The sequence below is a fragment of the Bombus vancouverensis genome, chromosome 2, assembly GCF_051014615.1.
Source record: "Bombus vancouverensis nearcticus chromosome 2, iyBomVanc1_principal, whole genome shotgun sequence".
In the NCBI taxonomy this organism is placed as follows: domain Eukaryota; kingdom Metazoa; phylum Arthropoda; class Insecta; order Hymenoptera; family Apidae; genus Bombus; species Bombus vancouverensis.
Window position 1 is genome coordinate 1,522,424 of NC_134912.1, and position 23,043 is coordinate 1,545,466.

At 31.8% G+C, this 23,043-nt stretch overlaps 1 protein-coding gene across 5 annotated transcripts in view; it reads left to right on the top strand.

The window, feature by feature from the left end:
* The window catches only part of LOC117163938 (uncharacterized), a 56,500-nt gene that overhangs the window by 25,559 nt on the left and 7,898 nt on the right, over nt 1-23,043 (top strand). Inside the window, exons 5-7 of one of the 5 annotated variants that reach the window (XR_013060597.1) lie at nt 2,879-3,080; nt 5,815-8,971; nt 13,651-18,109. Coding sequence is in view for 4 of the 5 variants with exons in the window: in XM_033346684.2 (XP_033202575.1) it covers nt 2,879-3,080; nt 5,815-5,927 (315 nt within the window). In the remaining variant the exon portion in view is untranslated. Of the gene's footprint in view, nt 1-2,878; nt 3,081-5,814; nt 18,110-23,043 lie in introns of those variants that run through there. The other 4 variants (XM_033346684.2, XM_076626163.1, XM_076626158.1 and 1 more) reach the window with 4 other exon arrangements.

Sequence of the window (23,043 nt, forward strand, 5' to 3'; positions counted from 1 at the left end):
ATTATATTTGCACAATATTTAAATTAATATTTTATAATTTCTTTCCTAAACAAGAAAATACAAACAAATGAAATAGATTTTTTTTATTATTTTTCTATCAATTGGCAATTTTAATGCGTTTTATTAGGTATATTTGAAGAAAATGTGTACTCAAAGGTTGAAGTTTTCGATAAGCGGCAAGTTAAGTTGATGTTTAGTTTAGTTTAGAATAATCATCGAATTACGGTACGATAAGTTGTGTGAGTTAAATTGAGAGTTAAACTTTCATATTATCTTCTCGTATCCATGTGTAATACTGCTATAACTTTTTTTTTATAAAAGCGTACGAGAAACTCTCCGAGTCATCCTGTAATAATTCAACGTTCGATCAATGTCATTCAGCTATTTTTGTCCTTTTTTTGTTTTGAAAAATTTTGCGTCTTAAATGTAATGGAAATTTTACAGTCTGGTCCGACTAAGCCATCAAATATACATAATATATAGTAGTAACTACATATAAACGTCATAATAAGTGACGCAATTGTTATGTAATATTTATTTTCTATGCAGATAATAATATAAAATAATATATCATAAAGAAATAATTATTTTTTAAATCGTTCATTCTACACTTACCATACTTTTGAAGGATTGTAATCATGTTTCCACGATATTAAAATTTGTATTCAATTTTATTTCGTTGAAACCAATACTAAACACAAAAGATTGTACATAAAAATATAACGATGATTCTTTTAACTGATCAGTGAATGATATTTTTATTTTTCTTTATATGCATTGTACGATGGACTAAAAATTATAGTGATATAAGTCATGATTCTGAGAATCTGGATATTTTAACTTTTAGTTTTCAACTATTATCCCTGTAGTTTCAAATTGATCGAGTTACAATTTTATTCATTGGCACGATATGTTTTTACGACTTGAAAAAATATATTGAACTCTTTATAACACCTAATAGAAGCAGAAGAGTATATTACGAAAACTAGCGATGGTCTGACTTACACCACTATAATTCTCAGACCTTCATATTTGTCTACAAAGATGATTATGCATCTTTTATTAATAATAATAATATTTTAGATTTTAAGTTTGCACGATGATTATTGGATGATATATTTATGGTTTTTCAAGTTTTTAATCGTGCGTTTGCGTTAATGTTTGTATCGACGCGACGCGTCGACGTCTTGTGAACATTGCAGTTTACTTGTTCAAAACAGAGTTGAAATTGGGAAGCCTCCCAATCATCGCTAGCATACAAATACGCTCCTCGTCAAAGAGATAGCCCATGTGAGCTGTCTTCAATTTCTTAATGACGCGTGTAAAGTTTTTCGTCTGTAATGTATAATATCAAAACATTATGAGCTGAGGATATGCGGCTTGCTGGAAATAAGTGACAATGTCGTAGATGTTTTTACCAACTAAGAAAAACTATTCCAAATTGAGGTCGAAATGATAGCACACTCTGTCAATATGTTTGGAAATTGCTCAGTAGTTCGTGACCTATCGACGAGAAAAGATTGCAGTATATATATTATATAAATGTGTAAGTATGGGACGCGGAAAAATATTAAACGACTGTGAAAAAAAGCAAATTCTAGAACTAAAACAGCAACAGTTATCAGTAGCAAAAATATCGAAAGTAATAATAAGAAGTCGTAAAGTAATACACAATTTCTTAAAAAATGTTGAAGATTATGGCAAAAAGAAAAGTACCGGTTGGCCGTCATCGTTATCCAATCGTGATAAGCGAGCGATTTTGCGTGTAGCTTCCAACTCGCAGTTAATGCAAACAATTAACGAGGCAAATAATGGAAAAATCTAGTGTTAGTGTCAGTGTTTCAAGTGTTCGTCGAGTTCTACTATCCTGCAAAAATATCAAGAGGCTAAAATTGAAAAAGAAACCTTCGTTAACAACGAAGCACAAAGTAGGACGTTTACGCTTTGCAAAAGAAAGAGTGCATTGGAAAAAGAAATGGAGAAGGCAGACGAAAAATATTCAACTTGAATGGTCCTGATGGGTTCCAATATTATTTTCATGACATAAGAAAAGAGACAATGTCAGCAATTCGATGACAAATGGGGGAGGCAGCGTGATGGCCGGCATCGGTTATTTCGACAACACAAGTATCAAGTTCGTCGTTGGGAGAATGCATAAATACATAAATTTAATCAAAAAACAAATAAATAATCACGCAGAACGCATTTCTGGGCCTGATTACATCTTTCAACAAGATAACGCACCTGTACACACATCAAGATTGGTCCAATCATATTTTAATGAAAAAAATATATCTATTTTGCCCCGGCCTGCACGCTCCCCGGACCTTAATATTATTGAAAATTTCTGGGCAGAACTTGTTCACGGCGTATACGCGAATGGAAAGCAGTATCAACACGCACAACAATTAAAAAATGCAATTGTACGCGAATGGAATACGTTAAGTCAAAATTACATCCAGAAACTATATAAGTCGATACCAAATCGTACAATAGAAGTAATAGAAAATAAAGGGGGATGTATCCATTATTAAATAAGTATATACGTTTGATAAGTAATTATCGTTAGTTACAATTTATGTTGATTATTATTTTCTTGTTGTAAGAAATTAATTGAGAAATTAAAGATCACATGGGCTATCTCTTTGACGAGGAGTGTAAATAGTGACAACACGGCCCGAAGTCGTTACGTTAATTTCAGGTCTGCCATGAACGAGTAGACTGTAACAATATATTCGAAACATTTGCATAACTCCAACGCATCGTTAGAACACGATCGAAACCCGACAAGCCATAAATACGTCATCGAATAATAATATTTTTGCCAAAATTTATTCTGACCAAATGTCATGAGCTTTTTGTGTGTTATACTATGTAGGTGGATATTAGTCTGGTAAACCACTATCCTCACACGTATCACGAACACCAACTAATGTCAGCTACTGCAAAACTAACGATAGAAGTATCCGCGTTGCATACAGGGGAAAATGGATATTTGGAAATCAGTTGCTATTCAACTATTCCTGATTACCCATTACGCCACGTGCAGTACGCTGATGTTAGGATGGAATCGGTTTCAGGTAATTATTCCACTTAATATAATTTTTAACAATTATATTTTCGTTCCAATCTTTCATTTTAGAATTTATTAACGTATTTATTTTATTATTTTGTTAAAATCACGAATATGGAGTGGTGCATATAATTGGAAATCCAGTTTAGGTAGTATAAATCCAGTTTGCAGATATTTATTTCCAGAAATTTATTTCTCACAGAATTTTTTAACACTGCTCATTGATCCAATTTTAGGAAAGTAACTTTAGAACATTTTGCCCAGGTGCATAAAAGAGGCAGATTAATTACCAATGTATAATTTCTAAACACTGCCTTTATTCAATGTTTCTATACAGATTTTCTAAACTTTCATTCAACGATTATTGAGGATTATGTTTTTACAATCTTCTCATAGGTCATATCCTTTTTATGTATCAGTTATCGAGCACTCACTTTTAGAGAGGTCCTCAATCGGATTTTCGAATGCTATTCATCGCGTGCAGAGTGCGCACGTGACCTATTTATTTTTGCTATCTTTTTTCTTTTTTTTTTTTTAATCCGGAAATCATATATGAACGTCCCGTATTTTATGGAACTTGCCTGGTTTAAATAGAAATTTGCTTTTCAAATGGAAATTCGTTATTTCAGATAGACATCGATACGCAAGTACGTATTAGCAGATTTGGTTTCACAAAGAGAAAAAAGAATCACGTACATGATGTCATTTCTTCGTTCTTTTTTTCTGCTAAAAAACATTCTTTTACTCTAATCTAGTAGTCACGAGGTTTTCATCTCAAATTCCTTTTCCATGCTTCAGATAAGGTGAACTAATGAATGAGATGCGTAGTTACCCTAAAAAGTAGTTCTAATTAACCCGTTTGAAGTGCTATTGCATCGCGAGAGGAAACATCCAATTAGAAATAGCAATCGCGAAATTCGTACTTTCTTCAGTTCCATGTACATCTAATCTCATACTCGTAGCAACTATTCCATATTTGACTTGGTTTTCATGCACAATCATGCTAAATAATATAATATCTTTTGTACTATATATAGTGTTATATGTATATCAAGTATATTAATTATTAAATGTAATCAAAGAAAAGTAATCAAGTAATCAAGTAAAAGTAAAGATATGAGCAGTGTGCTTAAGCGTGTTCTTGTTAACATTTCTATTTTTTTTTTTTTTTTGTCATTGCTATAATTAAGTCAATTTACTATGCTGAAAGTGAAATATAGCTTTCAATAAACTGTATGTGATATATTAGAGCGAACATTATTAAACTGTGCTATCGAAAATAGTTTAGATATAGAGTAATATAGGTTATTATGGTATAATAAAAATAGATTTCCTATATATATTGTAATTCCTGTATTATATATTTAATGTTCTCTTGTGAAGAAGAAACTATATTTTCTTTTCAGTAATTTATATGATCTGTCAATAATTTGTGACGATACAATGCAGAAAATCGTGAATGAAAAATTGTTTACTTTCAATCTTAAAATCGTTGTTCTAACGTATTATTAAACACGTAGGAATATTTTATTTTTGATAAAACAGGTTTTCATTTTGAAAACATGTACTTTTCAATAGATTCATGCTTAAATTCCAAACAAATGGCAATGCCAAATGAACAACGTAATGTGATCAATCATTGCAACGTTAGTTATGTACATTAACTTAAATTTTTTTAAACCATCGTAATAACAAAATTCATATTATTCATTTCTTACGAAACATTGTATATTTATCTTCTACTTTCAAAAGACTTATACCCTCAATCTATCTGGTTACTCCGCTTTTGGCTGTTTTATATTAAAATACGTGTTTTTAGCTAGTGACATGGAAGTCAGAGAATTAAAAGAAACAGATTTATCACATCTTTTCCATGCGCTTTTATCTTCATACCTCTCGTAACATGTTCTTCCATTTCTCATTAGAAATACATTCGACGCTAAAATTTATTCCAGTTACGTCAACAGTCGTACACCATGTTATATTAAAAGGCGAAATTCCTATTTACAATTTCTCATATTTTTCGAATATCTCGCATTCTATAATTTCTTGTAAAAAAATAATTGCAAATATGCAATATGTATTTTTCGTATAAAAACTTTTCGTTTTTATATTATCCGGTCCTGTGGACTATTCTTTCACGTTTTTAGATCACTTCTTTCGCAACATTATATTTTATTTACAGTTATTATGTTTCCTTTGAAACGAAAAAGTTTTATAATTGTTTAAAGATATCGAGGAATGTCATTTAATTCTATATTTTATATGACAAAAAGAATTTGATATATATAAAAGCTGTTAGTGTATTAAAATACATACTATGAACGGGATATAATTTAAAGTTCATTATTTATATTAAATATTGAAACTTTACGATAGATAAAATATATTATAAGACTTTTGAAGTGAGGTATATAATTACCACTAGTCGTCAAATATTTCACAGCAATAAATTCGTCGTTTATTAAATTTTAACACGAACTATATTACTTGAATTACGGAGTGGCATTTGATCAAAGTATTCGAAATCAAAATTAGGAAGGCTACATAAAGGAAACAGTGCAAAAAATCCATATACTTTATGAAATAATCATTTTATTTATTAAAAACGTAAATGTATAAAATTTCTATAGAAAACCACGAGTTAGTTTTTTTGACAACTTGGGCAGTTTTACTATTGTCCAAGTTCGCACATTCTGTGTTTCTAACGTGATATTTGTTTTTTTAATTCGTTGTTCCAGTGCAAATTATACCCGCGCCGATCGCCGAGTCCTCAGCACCAAATGTCGCGCGGGGGTGGCCTCTAGCTACATTACTGTGCATACTCTGCGCGATGCACAAGATCATTCCTTAATAAAAGTCAATTGCTATAGGATAATTAAAACAAGAGAAAAAGAAAGAAATTAAACAAAGAAGAAGAAAAAAACACAGGAAAAAGTAAAAAAAAGATGTGTAATATACGTAAACGGAGAGTAAACACAAGTGGAGAAAAAAGGGAGAATTTGTGGGAGGGAGGGGGGAATATATATTATATACATATACATATAATATATATATATATATATATATTAAAGAACGAACAATCACAATGTCTTCCTTGATTATACCGAAATACACGGGGGCAGCGATTTTATTGTCTTGCAGAAATTTTATAAACTCATATAGACGCGGCTTCTTCGTGCAACTATTTTCGATTGTCGCTTGTATCAATCGTTATCTATTTCGCGAAAATATTGTCGAATTCCAAGGAAGAATTCCGTTCGTTTTTCTGGTCTGTTTCGACTCGCAAGAGTTAGAAATGAGACCATTGAAACGGCAATAGGGGGAAAGAAAACGAGATAACACTTAGTGAATAGCAATTCGCCGGTTAACAGTGATTTTTTCTAAAAAGAAAAAGATGAAAAAAAAGAGATAGGTATATACGCACGGGCGCATTTTCCTTCTTCTCTTTCTGCTTTTTCGTCCTTTTTCTTCTTCTTTTTCTCCTTCTCGTCCTTCTTTTCCTTCTTATTCTTCTTCTTCTTCTTCTCCTCCTCTTCTTCCCTCCTTCTCTTTTTCTTCTTTGTTTTGTTTTTCTTTTTTTCTTCTTCTCGTAACGTCGACCACGCAACATCGATCCGTTTACCATCGTTCGAAATCTCTCTGCGCGTATCAGTGTCCTCGATTTCAGATTTTTTAACTACGTTAATACGATATCGAATTAAATCGATTTCGTACTGAACCATCGAGAAGAATTTATCAGATCCGCGAGAAAATAGGTATATACGGATGTACTTATTGTTTTATCGATAAGTTAAAGAGAGTTATCCATCGCTATTCGGTGATTATTGCGACGGGACGCGATGGACAAATCCGTTCATTCGATTGGTCTATTATAACGATCGAACACGGTGTAATGAATGTCAATTCGTAAATCGAATTTCTTATTCGAAATTAAGGAATGTAATCGTATAGTTATCGTTTCAAACAAATGTTGAAGCATTTATCGTATATAGTTTAATACTTCTAATTTTAACATCTGTTATTTAAATATATGAATTTTTCTTTTATTAAATTGATGTTTCGATTTCCGAAATACTGAAAACGATTTAATACGACAAACAAAAGAATTGAATATCTTTAGTGTGTCACTATTATTACCATTAAACACATTATTTTCTTGTCATTGCTTTTTTGTCGACATGCATAACCAAAGATGAACATTGTGATCGATTATTTAACGTTTCTACATTCCTAGTTGTAGTATCATGTATGTACTCGTCATAAAGCTAATTTATGTACTAATAATAAGTAAGAAGGCAGAATTACCTATATATTTCATATACATATCGTATATATGTATGTATAAAAAAATATTATAAGTTAAATAGGTATGGTACATACGAGCTTTGTATGTGTGCATGTGAATATTTTGTTTTTAAATATCTTACATATTTATATATAAAACAAAAATTATATACGTATGCACTTACGTATGTTTGCTAACAGACGCTAAGTATGTATACCGGTATGGAAACTGGCATCCTATTTACAAATCAGAAATTAAGACTGTTGTACCTTGTTATCAGTATAATGATATAATTGGTCGTATTTGACTATGATATTCGTTTATTCCGCTATTAACGTTTTCTTCATTTAATCGCTTGTTCCTCGCTCTTTTTGATGAAACTCACGAATAAAAATCGTTAATGTAAAGCTAGTTACATACGTTTAGTTATACCGTGCAATAAAACTACAATATACATTATACCTCTATGTATAGTACATTATACAGTAATAATATACAGTAATAATATACATTGTAAGAACCATTATATGTGTATGACATACACTCTATTACTATGTAATATTATTAGTATAAATTTTACATACATTTGTTTTACCTGAAAAAGTTTAGTACAGGCCAAAGCCGTACACTTTGTCGATCTACATATAATGTATAGATACATATGTACATAGAGTACAATTATATTTTCAATTTTAATACAACTTCTATAAAAGATGAATATTATGAATATTTAATCAAATTGGTATTTTCTCCCTTTTTTCTTTCTTTTTTTATTTTAAATAGAGACGTATCGTTAGATATACGAGATCATGATCCGTTATTATTGAAACTTTTTATTTGTTATTTAAAATAACTAAAATCTTAGACAATCTTTTATATAGAATAAATAAATAATAGTAATAATTAGTAAATTATTTATTTTATTAAAACGGCTAAATGCAAACGAACTAAATTAATTATATCATCATAGTTGCCTAATCATGTCGAAGCAAAAGAATGCGAATTTCTGATACTTATTTTAATCTCACTTTGTCGGACTTCCCGCATAGTTATATTGCACGTTATAATTAACCGTGTATAGATAACTTGATAAAATACGTGCACACGTAGGATAGTCCCTTAAGAACAAAACTTGTTCGTTGCGCGACGCGTCCCATTGCGCTAATCCCATAGCAGGTCCTATTTTTAACGAAAGAGGGGAAAGCACGAAAGAAAGAAAGGAAACGTTTTATTTTATCACAGGGGAAGGTTTAGCTATTTTGTCAGCACGACAAATAGTCTATAAATGGCCATCCTGAACAAGAACAGAAAAACAACATGTGTAATTATAGAATTTCCTTGCCTACGCACCGTGTTCTGCACATCGTGTCGATCAATAAAGTTGTGTATACGACGGCTTTCCGGGACATGCCACGTGTGCACGATTCTAAAACGCTTCTGTTCCCCTTTTTCTTCTCTTCTTTTTTTCAGTTTAACGCGTTCTGTGGAAAAGAAGAACGAGAAGAGGGAGTGAAAGTGACAGATGATAGATACAGATAAAACGAGAGAAAAAAAAGAAAGAGCGATCAAGTGCTGTGAGTGGGGGGGAGGGGACTGTTATATTCATAATGGTAAGAGTTCTTTAGCAAGTGATAGGTACTTTCCACGTATCGGGCAACATATCGTAGCGTTATAATTATACATAAAGAGTTAATCTTTTCGAGCCTCACGGCTACTTGATTGTCCCTGATCTCAAGAGGCGCGCGAATAGCTGCTAGCTACGGCACCCTGCCGATACAATGTAATGGAGACGCTGACGAACGCGAAACAGCTCTGCCCATTATACAGACTGATTGTGAGTCAACCAAAAAGGAATTTAACATGAATAATGACGACTATTTTCAGAGTTGGTTGGACAATGCTTACGACATGATTTAAACGTAAAATATATATATGTAAAGATTTGAATAGTCCCTGCTTTAAATTTATAGATTTTTAGCAGAGTAAAACGTTTACATCTATGATAATGAGATCTAAATTTATATTAATAATTTATAAAATTATGCGTCTATTTGCAGGGCATTTAAAATGTTATATCGAATTAAAGAGGCTTAAATATTACTTGCAATATAAAATGCCTCACCTATTAAAAAAGTAACACGAAAGATTCAAAACAGATCAAGATTAGTTAGTTACGATTTGTACGAACGAATATGTGTAAAACAACACATAATATACACTATGTAAATATTGATTGTAAGTATTCGGAAACTTTGATTAATTTATAGTAAAACTTTTTGAATTTGACCAAAATATACAAATTGACGATAAATCAGTAAATAATTTCAATAAATAACAGATATAACAATAATATAATATGTATATATATATACAATATTTATTATTTAAATATCATTATTTGGATTAATCTCGAAAATTTTTCTATTCGAAAAATCTGGAAGAACTTTCTTGATCTAACTTATAATTCACAGAAATCCAAGAATCTAAAGATAAAAAGCTTGCCAAGTAACGAGTAATTTTACAATTACGCAAGTTAATTTTATCATTACGCGCTATACGTTAAAAATTAATTTAATCACACGTCACAATTTTATTATACGTAAATATGATGATTACGGAGAATGTGTAAAATTATAGTACAATTTATGCGTAATTTCGTAATGAAAATATGTTTTGTTAAACCTAACAAGTGTCTACATATTTTTAAGCCATAGTGTGTATTGAAAATAATAATGGTACATATTTTTAGAATGATTCAGTAATATAATTCAAATGATGCTTTTATGTCATTAACTTATTAGTTACATTTTGTACAAAATTGATTAAACTCAAGATATTAATTATTTACTTCGTACTTGTATAGACGTAAGTGCTTATTATTCGTTTTTATATTACTTAGGAACGTGAACGAGTTAATATTCATAACAAACAATTCACACGAATCGTATTTCTTCGAGTGTTCTATAGTCAAAATATATAGCATTATATGTTAAAACAAAACTTTGCTTTTAATCTGGATATAGTTATAACATCAGGTTTGATCATCTGTCAAAGAAGATTTCTATCGATATTACGATATTATATTAGTCCCTAAACGATTGTTTTGAAAATTCGTAGCTTTTTTTGTCAGTAAATTTATTCTATTATATATTTTATATATTTGGCAACAATCGTTTATTGTGCACTTTTATAAAAAGCTACTTAATAAAGATTATTTACAAATTGGACATTAAATAAGGTTAACGATTAAGGGAAAAATCTGGCATTGGTCAATAAAACGTGTCATTTAAAAAAAAGAAACATTTTCCCAGGGTATATATAGGCATATGTAAGGAGTACCCCGAAATTCTTCGATTTTGTCATGAATTTTCCGAACAACCCGATAGAATAGAACGTGCCCGTGGATGTGTAACTAAAGATTTTGTATTGTGCACTTCAGCCTTTCAGAAACTAAATTAATCATACTTTTTATTAACTTCTCAATTTATCACTCTGAAAGCCGCAAAATGGAAGACAAAAGGCGGTTGACGATGAGTAGCGAAAGAAAAACGAAGAAACCGGCAAATTCAGGCCGATAGAATATCGTTGACAAACGATGAAAATGTTGTTGCTATTCACATTGATGTCTTCTTTCCAAGCGCTGATTGTAATCATGAACGAGATTCCATCGAGCGATGATAAAGCGTTGATCAGTCCGGCGAGAAAAGTAGCCGTGAGGATAGTCGGCGGAGAAATCACGAACATAAGAAATTACCCGTTTCTCGTAGGTGAAATGCGCCCGTGAAGATTCCTAAATATTATTTAAAACTGCGGATACGCGAGTCATGCTCTAATCGTCTCCAAAATACAAAAATAGGAAAGATACAGGTAGAAAATGGCGCCAACAAAATATCTATTTACGAAATCTTTTCATGTCTCGATGACATGGTAAGAATTATTATTCCTCGCGATTTTACTAAAATTCGTAGAGAATAGTAGAAAATATGTACGTATTTAAACTGTTTCCTATTAACGGAATTGATCAAGGTAAAAGTAGGAGGGAAGAATTTGAAAAAGGGGGTTAAATAATAATTTAGGAGCGTATAGTGTCTATATAAAAGTAAGAAAGTCAGTATGAAAGTAAGAAGTAATTTACCGATATAGGTACAAATTAATCTTGGAACAATCTCATCCGTGAAAATTGACAAGAAGAATACTTAATCAGAGTTACAATTCGTATAAATAAGAAGAAAGTGTTTTATTGAAGTGTATATATGTGCATAAATAGGTGCCCCTAACCAAATTCACCCTGGAAACGAGGACAAAATTCGATATAAATTCATAATTTCCAGAACGGTCACAATTCTATTCTAAAATATACATAATCTTCGTCCAAGTTGAAGATATACTTGTAGAGGAATACTTATTATATTAAATAGAAAACTAGGATAAGATCTGCCTTGAAACAAACACTGATGAGACAAGTCGATAAAGAATATTTCAAAATGTTCAGAGTTTAAAGTTTCTTCCTACGAATTAAATGTACCAATTCTCGTCGAAACAATCTTCATCTATAACCGGATCTAATATCTCTTTCAAGATTAATTTGCAAACCTATGTGCAATTATATTGATAATATAATTAGACCGTAGATACTCATGCAAATGCATATTTTTATGAATATAATTAAAGAGGTAGAATCTATGTGCAGAGTTATTTTATTTACTAAATATTATAATTTTATATATATTTACGCGTCATGTGCATTCTACGTATTTTTGTATCTTCACATTTCCTATGAATGCATAAAAGTTTGCAATTTATTAATAATAGTGTTCTTCTCACTTTAATAGATAGTATACGCACCTAAATTTTCATTCGTCTCTGTAGCAAACAGTTCTTCGATTAGTTCTGAAAGTCTTAGGTTGTTCGAAAGTTGATAGCGAGATGCATAAAAAAAGTAATCAAAAAAAGTAATTAGCATTTTGTCGAATGTTTATTTACTATTCTTTTTTATATGACATTTTACTATCTACCGAGTGGCCTCGATTATTTTTCAAGAAGGCTTTTCGTCTCTTTTTGATAATGAATTCTTTCAAGTTACGACGTATTAAAAATGTTTGTGGAAGCTAAAATAAATGACGTTCAGGAGTCCTTAATTCCTCCGAATTAGCTTATTTTCTAACTGAGGTTCGATATACTACTATATCTGTTTACTATAACCTGTTCTTGTTAAAAAACGGTTTCTAATTGATTATATTTTCTAAATGTTTCTCTTTAACTACTACATTTAATGTTCGGTTAGGAGCAGTATTTCTTTGAATTTTCTATTATATTATATAAATTGTTCGTGAAGTTGACAGCAAAATTTCAAAAAAGTTTCATAACAATCTGTTCTTATAGGATTATTATGGAAAGTTATTTTATTAGGTTGCATGTATATCCATCGTTTTATTTTCCGTTTGTGCTAAATTTAGTTGCTCCAGGTAATATTTTTAGGTTTATAGAGAATTCAATTTCTTGGAAATCAAGCAATTTTCTAAAGCCTAGAATATACGATAAGCGAATGGTGCTATACTTGGTGAATATATGTTTTCAACTAATGTCTAATATATTTTGCTTCTTCTTGATCGATATATCGATGAATGCAGGATTTTTCTCTTCGATAGAGAATTTTATCGAATATATACATGCTATATAACAGAGTATACCAATACTCTATTTATTGGAAGGCTGAGAATTATGGTGTAAGTCAATCCATTATCATGTTCCACAACATAGTGTTCTACATTTATTGTTCTAATATTTATTTCATTTTTTAAATGATAAAAGTGTATTCAGGCAAAGAATAAAGACATAGCTTCGTTAACTGCGGAACTAACGGGACAATATTTGTAAGAGCTGAAATGCGTGATTAAATCGAATTTCCTAAAATCTTGACTTACATCGTGTTATGATATTGCGAACATTTCGAACAACCTAATAAAAGAATTGTGGATGTTTAATATTTATGCAAGTTCATATTTTTACGAATATAATTAAAAAAGTGGGACATGATTAAGAAATTGTTTTACCTGTTAAATAGTGTAGAAAATATTTTATGCTTTGGATATTTTATATATTTTTGCATATTATGTGCATTTAGTGCATTTTGCATCTTCAAATTTCTTATAAATGCATAAATGTACGTTAGGATAAGGAATTTCTTCGGAGACGATTAGAGCGTACGTTGTAAGTATCCGGGTTCTATCGGTAAGAAGTAAAGGTTCGCTGATGACGAAACCGAATTTTCAATGTCAATTTCTCATAGGTCTCGGTCCAACGGCGACACTTTAGTCATGTCTGCGGAGGTACTTACATAGCACCGAGATTCGTTTTGTCCGCCGCGCATTGCATGGTCAGGTGCGTTCTAATTGTAAGACTGCGACACGTACATATGTAGGTATGTATACAGTCTATGACTCTTATCCGTAAAATGGTAGCAAAGTATCGCCAGTACTGGATATCTTAACCGACAGATTAATAAAAATATTCTATTAGTGAAATGTTGCAATGTTTTTACCGATTCAACGAATTCTCATTGGTGCTTTGAAAAGTGAGTACATGATAAATGAATACGCGCTATACATATACCGCTCATACACCGAGAATATTTATAAGTTTCTGAGGATAATTAGAAACTAATTTTCAGTCATTTAATCGATCGTAGAAAGAATACCGGGAAAATTGCTGATAGTCAAAGCTAAGGACTTTTTTTAATTGTACTTCTTGAGCTAATAATGAAAAAGAAATGAATTGGGAAGTTTGTATATTGAATTGTAACATATGAAATGTCTTTTTGTCTAACTTTACCCTACGCTAAGATATTTAAAAGTATTTCATTAATGAAACCAAAAGAATTTCTCGTTAACGAATTACAATTATATACATATCTATAATATTATATTATTTAAAGAGTTTAGATTTATTTTGTAGATTTCAGAATATTATTCTTTACAATTTATTAGTGAGCATCCATAATAACTTGTACGCTATTAGTGCTCTCTTTAATTAAAGTATTCTATCTAGAATGTTCTTCAGCTTTCAAGTATATTTAAATAATTCAAGCCTCTATGTTTCTTCCTTTTAACATTATCAAATAACATATCAATAACAATATCAATAACATTATCAAAAACGCTTGTATATTTTTAAGTGTAAATATATATGTACATAATTGTAAAAAATAAAAAATCTGATATATTCATATTTTTCTGGTGTATAGTTATACTATTTAGGTGTATCCACAAGCTGTTGTGAAATAATTATTTAAATATTTGGAACTGAATGAAGAAAGCAAAGAAAATGATAAAACTTCCGTTTTGCCGGATGTTTCGTAGTAGTAGATTTTAACTAATGGAAATAGATTATTTGTTATTATTTATATTGTTACGATATATACATTTATATTTTAAATAACATTAATATGTTATTATATTGTTATTATATATACTATATTATATATATATTGTTATTATTTATATGACGAAAAAAATTACTACAGAAAACTTTATCTTCAAAATCATTTTAACAAGGGATACTATAAAATATATGTTCTACCATTGTAATAAATGGCAAGGACAGTAATTAATGATAATCGCCTTTAAATCTATAAATTACTCTTTATATCGAGAAACACTATAAAAAATAGACTTTATTCGCAAAATATAAATTATACATCTACGGCATGCGTATATTACAATCCAATATACTCAAACCAACGTAAGCAGTATTTCCAACCTTATATATCCAGTAATTAATTTAAGTAACGCTATCTTGCTTTTTAACATATAAAATCGACTTCTACGTATTATGATCTTCGTATTAATGAAATTCCGTTTATGAAAATACGCTCGATTATAAAACACCTAGTTTTTTTCATATTCTTTGATCACGCAATGCGTATAAATTGTGCATCTTGTATATGTACAATGTACTTGTATAGATACGTAAAGGTAAAGTTGGCCTGCTGAAAGCCATAGAAACGAGAACGTGGAATCGATTTCCTTTCAGAGCTCGACGTACCGACGATTTTGTAAAGATTAGTTATAACAGTTTATCGAAACCAAAGGCATGATAAATGCTGTCAATAGTTATTTTTTTATTAAAAGCGTAGATAGATGAGACATTGATCGAAGAAAAGGATTTATTATAATATCTCTCGCGTATCTTTATGCTACCATTTTACGGTAATAGAGCATTCTTCGCTCGTAGCGCTTTCATTGCTATCATAGATACGTATGCTGCTTTTAAGATCTCCAAATGTAACAGATACGATACGTTAATTTTAAGGATATCAGAGATCCTCTATAGCTCGTTTAAAATTAACTGATTCAAGGCTATTTATAACTTGTCCGTGTCTTTTATATCTAATCAAGTATCAGATGAAGAGAACGAGTTAAAAATCTATAGAAAATCTATGGAAAATCAATGAACGAAAGATTTTATCGTTTTATTTTTATCATTATATATAGTTTGGATGGGTTATTATGAATAATTGAAGGATTTGAAGCAATAAGGGGACAGCTTCAATATTGAAATACTTAGTGGAAGAGAAAGGCCTATTCTACCTATTCTGTAGGTTTGGTACTGAAAAATTAAGAAGTTCATTATCGGGAATAATTGAATATGAATTTTTAACGCTTTTATATCGCATTATCAATATTCTTTTGTTCGATTTTAGAATTAAGCATGTACTTTTTTCATTCTTATAATTATTTCAAAATTATTGATTGTTATATGCAATATAATATTAGGTACATATTTGGTTCTTTACAAAATTTCATAATCTACGGTTTATTTCTCGAAAGCTTGAGAGCTTGTTCCCTTCCTAGTATCGGTTGTAGTATCTAGCTATAGGCGACCAGAGTAGTTGAAGGTAGATTTCAGTTACGTTACTTAATTTTAGGCCGTTTAATTATGAATTTCGATTATTACTTTGTGGTCTTTCGTTTACTTTTTTACTTTTGCAATTTAATGCAGTTTCTGCTTATTAGTATTAATCATTATTTACTAATTTTTGAATACCACCAACGTTCTTTGTTTTACTGCATATAAGTCAGCAATCCCGTTAAAGTTAATCCGTTGAAGTCTAACGTTGCATATATATACAATATACATATATTCGTATTATAGATATGTTTGGAAAGAAATGGAATACATAATTAAATCAAAAGACGAATCATAGTATATAAATGATAACGTCTATGACGGGACAAATAGCATTGATCAGCCAATTGAACTAGCTGTAGCAAAGTCAATTTTACCATTAGATCGCTGTTTTGTTAACCTTTGCGACTGCGTTGCGAACCGCTGCGATTGTTAACCTTTAGATCGCTAAATGTACAATCTAATCTAGGTAGAATGTCTATGTTTTGAATGAGTCTATAGTAGAAGCATTGCTAAAAATCCAATTTGAACAGAAAATCGATAAAATTGCACATACGAATCAAATAATTAATTATTCGACCATCAAACTGTTAACTGAGTTAGATTACCTTCGATTAAGAAATATTTCTTTTTCATTGAAAAGCCAATTTACAATTTAATAAGTACTTGTACAAAAATTCAATACAATCAGTTCCTGATGAAAATACACGTATGTATTGTAGCTAATAAGAAACAGGAGCACTTTAAAATACTTATCGATTCAGCAGTGAAATAAAAAATTCGTAAGTTATGAATTAATATTAACACTTAAAGGCTATCATGTGAATATCACTTAATATTATTGTCCTGTAATAATTGTTCACTTCCACACTGTAAACGACTTTTCTACTTTTCGTCTAATATCAAATAATAATAAAATATTTAATTGCATTCGTTTGACTTTATTGATTTGTAAAATGAAAAGTATGTACATACATACATATATATAGTATATTCGATGACAGCTTTTAAGGGTTAAATTGCAAATAATTCAACTAACGAATTGATAATTAATAACAAAAAATCTCAAGTTCCACACAAAATTTACTTTTTCATGGTACTATTTTACACCGATCAGCATACGTAGTAGTGTATACCAACGACAGTAGCGACCATAGCAGTGAAAGGGTTAGCGGCGTTATATAGATCTTATTAACGTTTAACAACCCAAATTTAGAACAAAAAAAAAAAGACAAAAATCGCAAAAACAAGAAAGAAAAGAGACGGAAACTGACAATGTAAGTGCACTAATCATTCGTCACTATCTTTGTAATCGACTCATCAATTTTCCATCAAATTTCGAAAAGTGTTTATTATCTTTCCGTGTGAAGTCAGCTTTCTCTCCACTTTGGAAACAAGGAATCAGTGGCCGCCCGTGATGATCTTACAAAATTACTTGATCTATTGTTATTGTTCTACGCGAAAGTTCTTATGTGTGCGTTAGGAAGAAAAGAAAAGAAAAGATGTAATGCAATGAAAAGAGCGAACCATGTAAGAATATGATGTGCAACTTAGAACTGATTCGATTAAATCATTCGTATAGACCGACGTTCGACGGCAATTGGATAGCTGAAAGTCCACGTCGATTCTACGCGATCGCCGGAGCCACTTATGTGTACTTTCCAAGCTGGAGTTCCATACAGATGGAATTGATAGACAGAATATTACCGCACACGAACTTTAGATTCTCGAACATGCATCACGATATTGGATTGTTCAGGGTGATTATTATGTGTATATATAAACTCTGTGTGAAAAAAATAAAATAAATGAAAGAAATGAAAAAAAAGAGAGAAAAAGAAGAGAGGTGGAAGTTAATTTGAAATATCCTGAACCAACTATATGTATATATATACGTACATTCGTATATATGTATATATCTATGTACTTACATGTGTATTTACATTCTAAATATATGTAGATCTAACCAATGACTATTTTTCGTTTCCTCTCATGTTCAAATCGGAGAATATTTTGATTGAAATTGAATAAAGAATATATATAAGAATATATATTTATAGTGTAAAGAAATATTTGGTCTTGGTTACCGTAAACGGATTCTGCACTTTTGGATCGATGCAGATCCAAGAGGGAGATTGTTAAAAAAGTTGACTGCAAGATTGACCTCGAGCATGGTTTCTAAATTTTTTTTATCGCGCCATATAGTACTCATTGTGAGGAACAAAAGTCTAAAAAAAATCATGAATTGCAAATGTAAAGTTCTCATGTAAAGTGGTAAGAGGGCGTTATTATTACCAAAACCGATTTTAATTACGTAAGTTTTATATTTTGAGTAAAGTATGTTATCCTTTATCTGTTTGCTAACGCACATTAATATTGCAACCACGAGATAATCAAAATGTTTCAAAGCGTTTCATACGCTTTGTTACGTCCGGTGACTCTCTACACAAACCAGGCCCCACGCCGCGGACAAGATTTTTTTCTTTTTTTTTTTATTTAATTCTTTACATTTATAATTTGTCCAGTTTGGACATTTGGTAGAATTTTTTAGCTGTTTGATTATCATGTGAGCGGCTACCCCCAGCGGGATACCATCTTCGTGTTTGTTAGGTTGTGTCCTTTGTGAGGTCTGCTGGGTATTTCCTTTTCAGTTTTCTATCCATGTTTGAGGCGTTGATCGTTTCCGCAGCTAGCCGGTTTGGGTGTGTTCCTATTCTTTCTTTGTATTTTCCTGCGTATCTGCTAATTTCCTCTTTGACCGTTGGTATTCCCAGGTCCTTCCGTATGTCCTCATTTCTAACCATGGGACGTTTACTATTGTTCTAAGAATTTTAGCTTGTATTGTCTCTATTTTGTTTATATGGCTCATTGCTGCTGTCCCTCATAGTGGTATTCCGTACGTCCAGATTGGTTTCATGATCGTTTTGTATATTTTTAATTTATTTTCTATGCTTAACCTGGATTTTCAACTTGTTAGCCAACTTGTTAGCATTTGTCTCCTTGTTGTCTGTATTTTGTCTATTATTGATTTAGTATGCTGTTTCCATGTGAATTGTGTTTCTAGGTGGAGTCCTAGATATTTGACTTTCCTTGTTTGCGGTATGTGCGTGCTGTTCACTAGGATATTTTGGTGGTCTCTGTTTTCGCAGTGTGAATGTAATATGATTGCATTTATCGCGGTTTGCTTTTATTTGTTTATCTTGCAGCCACTTTTCTATTTTTGTGATATGTTCTTGTAGTAATTTGACTGCTGTTTCTGGGTTAGTGTGCCTGACTAGTACGGTTGTGTCGTCCGCGAATGTCAGTATTTTGCTATTGGTAGTTGTTGGTATGTTGGCCGTGTATAGTGTGTATCATATAGTATTGGTCCTAAGACGCTTTCTTGCGGAACCCCTACCTTGATGTCTTTGACTTCAGAGTATGTGTCTTTAATTTTTACTACGAAGGTTCTGCTGCTTAAGTAAGATTTTATTAAATGGTACATCTGCTCCGGGAATTGTTTTCTGATTGATTGAAGTAGGCTTTCGTGGTTTATTTTGTCAAATACTTTCTCGATGTCCATAAAGAGGGCTGTGCAGTATTGTCTGTTTTCTAATGCTAGTATTATTTCATTAGTGAGTCTGTGCATTTGCTCTATCGTGGAGTGTTTGTTTCTGAATCCAAATTGGTGATCTGGTATTAATTTTTCCTTCTGTATTATTGGTTTTATGCGGTCGTATATTATTTTCTCTAGTATTTTAGAAAACACATGAAGTAGTGATATTGGTCGGTAAGATGTAGTTTGGTGTGGGTCTTTGCCTGATTTAGGTAACATTATGATCCGTGCCGGTTTCCATAGTTTAGGAAAGTATTGAATTCTTAGTGTTGCATTGAATATTATTGTGATTTTGTCTTATCGCTTTTGGCGGAAGGTTTTTCAAGATTTTACCATTGATTAGGTCGATTCCTGGTGCTTTATTATTTTTTGTTTTCTCGATTATGTTTCTAATTTTTTGTGCTGTTGTTTTAGGTATGGTGTAGTGTTTGTCAGCTGATGTACTAGTGGTTAGCGCATCCTCGTCCGTATACTATTGTGGTTGCTATTGTTGATATTATGTAGTGTAAATGTGTTGCTTAGGTGGTTGGAAAATTCTTCAGCTTGTTCTTCGTTGCTTCTTGCCCATGTGTTGCCTGCTTTTCTGATTGCTGGGACTAGTTTTATTGGCTTCTTTATTTTTTTTTTTTTTTTTTTTTTTGTGACTTTCTATAGGGAGTAGTTGGAGTTCTCGTGTGCAGAGGGTGACTCTATGAATTTTGTGTATTCGTTATTGTTGTGCTCTTTTATTTTCTTTTTTATTTCCTTTGCAAGTTTGTTTAGATGTTTTTGCCAATTTGCTTTCGCTTTTCTTTTTTCTCTAATTCTTTTGAGGATGTCTGGCGGAATTATTTTCGTTTGTCTATTGGTTGATTCAGGTATAGTGGTTGCCCATGCTGCTTCTTGAATAGTTTCTGTAAATGTTGTTACTGCTTGATCGATGTGTTCAGGTGTTTCCAATGGGATGTTGCAGTTGAATTTGCTCTCAATTATTTCTTTAAATGTTTGCCATTTGGTGGTTTTATTGCATAGTGTCACTGAATTGCTGTAAAGTATTGGTTTGATTCTGTATGTAATTATGGGTGTATGGTCGGAGGTAATTTCGAGGTTGGGCGCTGTTTAGTTTATTTGCGTTTAGTCCCTTTGTAACTGCAAAATCAAGTAGGTCAGGTATTTTGCTCAGGTCTGTCAGCCAGTATGTCGGTCTTCCTGTGAATAATATATTGAGGTTGTTGTTGCTAGTGTATTTTTCCAGGATTCTACCTCGAGGTGTAGTAATTCTTGATCCCCACAGCGTGTGCTTTACATTGTAGTCTCTCGCTGCGATATACTTGTCACCTAAGTGTTGAAAGTACTCTTCCCACATTTGTGTTGTCATTTTGTGTCGCGGTGGTACATATACTGCTGAAAAACTGGAAGTGGTTGCTGCTACTTTGTACTGTAACGGTGGTTGCTTGGGTATATTCCTTTCTTACTTGGCTGTGTAAGTGATGTTTGATATCGTTTCTTATTATCACTGCGACCCCTCCGTGTGCTTTTCCTGAGTGGTATTTGGTATCATATATGGTGTAGTATGGTATTTTCATGTAGCTTTTTGGAATGAAGTGTGTTTCTGAAACAAGTAATATGTCTATATTGTCGATATGTCTATAGTGTTGTTATACAGGAATGTTTTAGTTTCTAGGGCCCGTTGTTGTTGGCCGTTTAAGTTTCAGGCTGCTATTTTCAGCGTGTCCGTTTTTATTTTTTGCTTAGCATGTTTGTAAGAAGTTGCAACATGGCTGTGATTTGTTGCGTTTGCTCTCTGAGAACTGCGTTTTGTTCGCTTATAATTTTTGTTAGCATTTCGGTGTTTTTGATGGATTGTTTGAGCAGTTCCTTGATTTCTGTAGTGTCGTTGCTGTTATTGTTCTGATTTTGGTTGTCTAAGGGTGGCGATTGGTTGACTACTTGCGCGTAGCTTCGGCTACCAACGGTGTTAGTGTTACTGTGGTTATTGTTCATTACGTGTTGTAGATTTGGTGTTGTCTCAGTTTCTGTGCTCTATCCTGTTATGCGTGAAAGTTATTGTGTGCCCTGTTTCGAAGCGGCGGAAACAGTTTACGTTGCAGTTGTTTTCCGACTACACAGCCTTTGTAGCTAGCTGGGTGGTTTCCATTGCAGTTGTATCATTTTACTTCATTTATTTTTCCTATGTATGAACAGTTTATTGTTAGGTGCTTTTCTGCGCATTTGACACATACCGGGATTCTGTTAGAGTAATTTTTTGTGTGTCCATATTGCTGACATCGTGTGCATTGCGGTATGTCTTTTTTATGTCTAGGTGGCTCCACTGTTACTATTGTGTTTAGAACCTTCTTAATTTCAAAAATTTCTTTGTTATTATTTTTAGGTTCGAGTTCTATTAGGAATAGCGGTAATGGTTGTTTAGTATCATATCTGGTTATGTTATTTATTGCCCTTACCTGGTGTCCGATTTTGGCTAGTTCTTCGCATATGTTACTTGTATTTGTCTTTGGGTGTAATCCTCTGATTACTGCTTTGTAACTTTTATCAGTTTTAAGCTGGTAAGTGTGATACCCGGCGTTTTTTTCTTTTGGTGTTTTTGTTACTTTTCTCAAATTTCTAGGGTGTTCGTTTGTATTTTTACCTGGTCTTGTTTTAATTGTTTTATACTGTAATTTTCTTTTCCTGCCGTGTTGTTAAGTAGTTCAATGAGGGGGTCTATTATTTGGGCTTCAATGTAAATTGGTGGTGGTTTGGCGATGTGGGTTATTGGTTTTCCAGTTGGGTCTGTTTCTTTCTCTTCTGGCAGTGCACTGAAGGAATTTCGGAGTGTAATTTCTTGCAGCCATTGTTGTTTTTCCTAACGTTTAGCTTTCCTAACGTTTGTGTTTGGTGATTTTTTTTGTTTTTTGTTATAACTTGCCACCTTCCAGCTTTCATCCTGGTGGGTTAGTTCGTTATTGGTTTTATTCTCTTCATTGTTTTGTATTGGTTCCATTTCAATTTCGTTTGTAACTGAGCACTCCTGTTCTTCGTTTAGTGATTGGCTTGGGTTTGATATGTTTGTTGCTTTGTTTATGTAGTATGTTCCATCTTTGCTAATTATTTTTATCGGTGGGATGTGTTGTTGCATTTTAGATTTAATAATAGTCTTCTTAGTAGAAGACACGGATTTCCACCATTTGGCTATGGGAG